This window comes from Trichosurus vulpecula, chromosome 5 (genome assembly GCF_011100635.1).
Source record: "Trichosurus vulpecula isolate mTriVul1 chromosome 5, mTriVul1.pri, whole genome shotgun sequence".
Classification (NCBI taxonomy): Eukaryota; Metazoa; Chordata; class Mammalia; order Diprotodontia; family Phalangeridae; genus Trichosurus; species Trichosurus vulpecula.
The window spans coordinates 147,856,287-147,862,286 of NC_050577.1; the positions used below are offsets into that span (position 1 = coordinate 147,856,287).

The 6,000-nt window shown below is 40.7% G+C and overlaps 1 protein-coding gene across 1 annotated transcript in view; it reads right to left on the minus strand.

Annotated features, from left to right (window-relative positions):
• CDHR3 (cadherin related family member 3) overlaps positions 1 to 5,629 on the minus strand; it is a 97,465-nt gene extending 91,836 nt beyond the window's left edge. Inside the window, exon 1 of the mRNA XM_036762032.1 lies at positions 5,572 to 5,629. Within this exon, the coding sequence (XP_036617927.1) occupies positions 5,572 to 5,617 (46 nt within the window). The 5' untranslated portion in view covers positions 5,618 to 5,629. The remainder of the gene's footprint in view (positions 1 to 5,571) is intronic.
• Positions 5,630 to 6,000: the final 371 nt, after the last annotated feature.

Consider the following 6,000-nt stretch of genomic DNA (forward strand, 5'->3'; position numbering starts at 1 on the left):
ATATTTTCTTCCTGACTTGATGCTGATTTCATCGGTATTAGGATACTGCTATTAAACTCCCTTTCCTTCTTTGTAGCAAGCCCTTTGGATTTAATTATCCCATTATGGTTTGATCTATGAGGCCTTCTGTTTTCTATTTCTTCAGTACTCGGACCACTCTTTCATTTACCAGGGTTATTTCCCTTGAGGGAGCTGTGTGGTGCAGTGGATAGAGTGCTGGCCTGCAGTCAGGAAAGTTCAAATCAGACACTTACTAGCTGTGTGACACTGCACAAGTCACTTAACCTTGTTTGCCTCAGTTTCCTCAACTGTAAAATGAAAATATTAACAGCACTTACTTTGTAGTGTTGTTTTAAGAATCAAATGAGATAATATTTGTAAAGTGCGTAGCAAAATGCCTGGCATGTAATAGGCACTAAATAAATGCTTATTCCCTTGCTCCCCTGGAGCCCTATTGATTGCCTCTAACCACCAACATATGTGAACATCTTCCACCATAGAGAGCATGGATTTGACAGGATGGAATATATGAAAGGATTAGTTCACATATACACCATATTCATACTCATGTCTTGGGATCTCCAATTTCTTGATTGTGGAATGTTAAAAATGGAAGTGACCTTAGAGACATAAGGGCAAGCAGAGTGGGACTTTTTGTTGTCTTTTGTTTTGGAGTGCTTCTCAGCACTGGGGCAATCAAGTGCCTTTGATTGAGCCTTGCCATTTTTTGTAGGAAGGCTCACACTCATTTGCTAGTTAGGCCACAAGAAGTGTGAAACCCTCAGGAGGTATGAAACCCTCGAGAGGTGTGAAGCACTCTGACCCTGAAGAAGTGTATATATACTCTGAGTTTAGCATTTTGTTTGGGGCTCACTCATTGGAAGAGTGTGGGTGTGGAGACACTGGGTAGCCATTAAGGAGCCCCACCCCCAGCTTTGAAAACCCAGATGTTGGTGCCCCTCTCTCTGGTAACTATGTATGTAATGTCTTCGTCAGATAGATAGAAGTCCTGTCTGCTGATTTGTGTTTATTTGCTCTGTTTATATAATTTCTGCCTGTAATTTCTGTTTTTATTTGCTCTGAAGTTCAGGATGCTGACTTTTTCCCCTGAACTAAGTGAATGATACATGTATGTTTCATTAAAGTGAGATTGTAAACCCCTTAAAGTTGTTTTCCTTAGAAAAGCAGATCAAAGGACTTGTGCTAGCAGCCCTGTTTGCCGGTGTTACTGGTCTTAGACCTCCACAGCAGCTGCGAGCAGCACTGTTGTTACAAGAGATCATTTAGTGAACCCCCCCTCCTTTTACAGATGGTGAATCTGAAGCCCAGTGGGGAAGTGAGTTCCCCAAGGACACACAGCTAGTTAGCAACAGAACATGGGCTGGAACAGAGGTCTCTTGACTCTCAGCTCAATGTGTCTCCACTATACCACCATCTTTCCTAACAGAGTGTTCTCCCAAACTTTGGTGGTCTGTGAGACAGAGAGCAAGAGAGAGAGGGAGACTTTAATGGAATTTGACTTACAAATGCATCTTAATTAAGATTCAAATTAGAATTACTTGAAGCATACCCTAAAAAAAAGAAATAATATGCAAAAGATTTATTATCAGTCACTGGACTCACTGAAACATCTCCTCAATTGTGATTAAGATCTGGATGGATGATGTGTCTATCTTGTTTCCCTTTTATCAGGGCTATTCCAGTAATTTACAAATAGGGACATCTCACTTAAAGCTAGCATTGTGAAATAAATTAGGCCTTAATAGCCACAGCTGTGGAATCATCCTTAAGTTTCTCTTCAAATTTTCTTACTAGGATGCTTATCATCCATATACTACAGACATGGGATACGATTTCATAGATATATGATGACATCTTTTTCCCCCTCTCTGACTGGTAGGTTTAGAAGATAAAACCTTTAGCTCTGACCGCAAGTACTAATACGGTACTGCTCAGAGGAGGAGCTCACCAAGTATTTATTAGCTTTCTCTGGTAACATAGTAATAAACTAAACATATGTTTTCAAAGACACTTTCCAGGGGAAAATACAATTAAGGAACTACAGTATCCTATATATACAACTTCTACCTAAAACTCTTGTTGCCATGGTGCAGAATAACTAACACAGAGAAAGGATATGTCCATATATCATCTACCTAATGTTTAATCTACATGACTCCCATAATGCAGGTGTTTAAATTCAATTAAACACTTATGGAGGGTCAAAACTTATTCTTTACTGGAAATAGAGAGATGGACTATGTCTTACCAGCTCTAAGAAGCTGTAGTATGTGCAGTGGCCATGCGCCAATAAACCATCTCAGCAGATGGTTTAAACCAGGTTGAGACCTCAAACCTGTCAGTGAGTTGGGGGATCACTACCCCAAATATGTGAAGACTTTCCCCAACAGAATGGATGGATGAGAACAATTTGTTCCAATGGCCATTAAGGCTGCTGAAGCAGGCACTGTGGAGTGCTTAGAGCTTGGTCAGACATTGAAGACACCAAGGTAATCTGCTGCATCCTGGGCCATCAACAGTCGTCTTGACTTTTGTTCCGCCACTGGACTTCAGTGACATAGAAAGAAAAAGTGAGTCTGTTGACTTTGCGCAAAACTCTGCCTCACTTAAATCCAATTCACATACAAGTCAAGACATCACCAGCTACGTCATTGATCCTCTTTGAAACAAAAGAGTAACACAACAGAGGGATGGACTAGATCAGTGGTCTTCAAAGTGGGGAGTAGGCCTTCTGGAAAGCCATGGCCTAACCTTAAGAGGGCTGTAAATTGATCCTAAAGGGTTCATGATCAATCATTTGGGAGAGTGGGAAGATGGGTCACGCCTTCCTCAAAATATCTTGTCTCAAACATTGTCTTGTTTATCCTCATCTACCACAAGTCACCTTCTGCTTCCCGCCTGCAAGATCCCAGCCTCCTTTGGTCTGAGCCAACATCAGCTCCCCAGGGCAGTTAAAAACCTAAGCACTACCAGGACACCTGCAACAGCATCGGTGCCAGTGTTACGGGAAAAGTCCTCCCCACACACACTTTCCAGAATAACCACTTCTTATCTCCCAGATCACCTGGTAGCTATCATAGCTACCTACTCCTTGGAGATCAGACTTCAGCACATTGACCAGTTTCCTCCTTTTTGTTTTACAGGGTGGGGCACAGGGAGTCACACAGGATGAAAAGGCATGGATCTGTATTGCAGAACTCATTACATTATCTTTTCTCCCAAATCCACTCCTTGGGTCCCAAAGACATCTCAAACTCAAATATCCAAAACAGACCTCATTAATTGCTCCCTCCCCAAACCCATCCCTCTTCCAAACTTTCTTATAATTGTAGAGAGTACCATCAGCCTTCCAGTCTTCCAGGCTAGGAATTTGCAACCTTAGTTTTAACCTGTACTCCTTGCTCTCTCTTATCCCATATAGCCTCTTCTCATTTCTACTTTCATTACACCTCTTACATCCATACCCTTCTTTCCATTCATAGAGACACCACTCTAGCTCCAGCCTTAACCACAATTCCCCTGGACTATTTGCAATAACCTCTTAATGGGGCTCCCAGCCTCAAGTCTCTTCTCTCTCCAAATCATCCTCCACACAGCTGTCAAAGAGATTTTTCTTAAGCACTTGTCTGATATTGTCACTCCTTTCATTGGGAACTCCAGAGATCCCTTATTGACTGTAGGATCAAATATTTTACCTTTATCTCATCCTTTTAAAATTTCTTTTTCTGGCATAATTTTAAAGTTTAGGGCCGGAACTTCTGGTTTCACTAATATAGGGAACCCAGATAAGGAAACACCATCCACCATTGCAGACATATTCTTAGAGAGCTGCTTATAGTTATGTGCTTCACTCAAGGTCATAGAATTCAAATATGGCCTCAGGTATCTAATGGCTATGTGACCCTGGGCAAGTCACTTAACCTCAGTTTCCCTATCTGTAAAGTTGGGAGATAGAAGCACTTACCTCCCAGGTTGTAATAATAAAACGAGATATTATTGTAAAGGGTTTTGCAAACATTAACACACTATATAAATGCTTTGTTGTTGTTGTTTAGCTGATTAATTGTATCTGACTCTTCCTGACCCCATTTGTGATTTTTTTGGCAAAGATACTGGAGTGGATTGCCATTTCCTTCTCCTGCTCATTTTACAGATGAAGAAACTGAGGCAAACAGGGTGAAGTGACTGGTCCAGCTAGTAAGTATATGAGATAGAACGTGAACTCAGGTTCCCCTGACTCCAAGGCTGGCACTGTATCTACTTTGCCACCTAGATGCCCTATATAAATGCTAGCCATTATTATTTGACCAAGATCTTCCTACTTCTAAATTCCAGATGCTATTCCCTACACCATAATCCTCTCACATACTCTACTCCAATCCGGAAAATAGTTAATAAACACTTACTTTGTACAGGGCATCATACTGAGCACTGGGGATATAAAGATAAAAGAAAAGAACAGTCCCCTACTGAGGAGCTCAGATTCTCCCGAATCTGTTGAATTGAATGGGTTGAAGAATTTCAGAATCTTCTGAAATAACGGACTTACATAACCGTGAAGAAATGTAGATTTAGAGACTTAGAAACAGAAAGGACCTTAGAGGTCATCTAGTTCAACCCCTAACTGAGCTCTCAACCTGTTTGACAACATGCCCAAGCGAAAACCCCCAAAATGGGGTTTTTCCCCTAAAGTCCTTTTAAGACTTTCACCTGCAGCCCAGTGAAAATGGTAGGAGAAATATAAGCAAAGCTGAAGCAAACTCAACAAATTAGTGTAGCTTCTTGGAGAAGACCTAGACTTTTTTCTTTCAGTTTGGGAGAAGTGAGTGGGAGGGATGAGGAATATGGAAAGTGTAGCCCAAGGGAAAAAAGAAAGAAAGAGAAGGAAAGAAGGAAGGAAGGAAAGAAGGAAGGAAGAAAAGAAGGAAGGAAGGAAAGAAGGAAGGAAGGAAGGAAAGAAGGAAGGAAGGAAGGAAAGAAGGAAGGAAGGAAGGAAGGAAAGAAGCAAGGAAGGAAAGAAGGAAGGAAGGAAAGAAGGAAGGAAGGAAAGAAGGAAGGAAGGAAGGAAGGAAGGAAGGAAGGAAGGAAAAATGATCATTGAAGCATTGTTAAATGCACAAAAGAGGACAGAATGGGAGTCAGAAAGAATCACAGACAATCAGTACAACTTTGAAAGTTACATATTGAATTTGGGATCAATTTAAAAAGAAAAGCAAACTATGCATAATAGAGATTTACAGTTTCAGTGTATTTGGAAATGCCTGTTTTATTTGAGGTTTGCTAAGTTCAGAAGAAAATTTTTAAAAAATTATTCTCTTTGTCCCTGTTCCTAGTTCCTGAAACAGTCTCAAGCTCCAAACCAGCTAATTCAATGTCAAAGCCATTTCTAGCTTAACAGAGCAACTCATGATGTTCTTTTAAGCTGTTGACTTTCAACTCCATGCAATTTAATCCCTGAAGACATTATGAGACCAAACAACTCTTTCAACAACCTGGAATAGATCGTACAGTGCATCCAATGTAAAATGAACAATAACACTGAGTTCTTACCAGATACCATCCCCAGCAGGACAAGGAGACAGACTGTTTCCTGCATGTTTCTTAGCTCACTGCTGATCCCAGGGGCCAGCATATTAGTGAGAAGCTGATTCCAACTCTATTTCCCAAAGCATGTCCCACTTATCTCTTTTTTTCCTCTTCTGGTCCTGCTACTAAGTAAGAAATAAAACAAAATCTCTCCCTTGTATCTAAGGGAGAGTCTAAACACTGGCTGGCTTATTGTTCTCCAGTCACCTGCTTTGGGCTGAATGGTAGCTGAGTATCAGATGTGTTAGTCATTGTGCAACTCTTCTCTTAAAAGGACTCTCAAGGAATTTCATTTCTCACTTAAATAGAATAATAATAAAAATGATAGCTAACATTTATAGCGTTTACTATGTGCCAGGCTCTGTGCTGAGTGCTTTACAATTGTTATCTCAC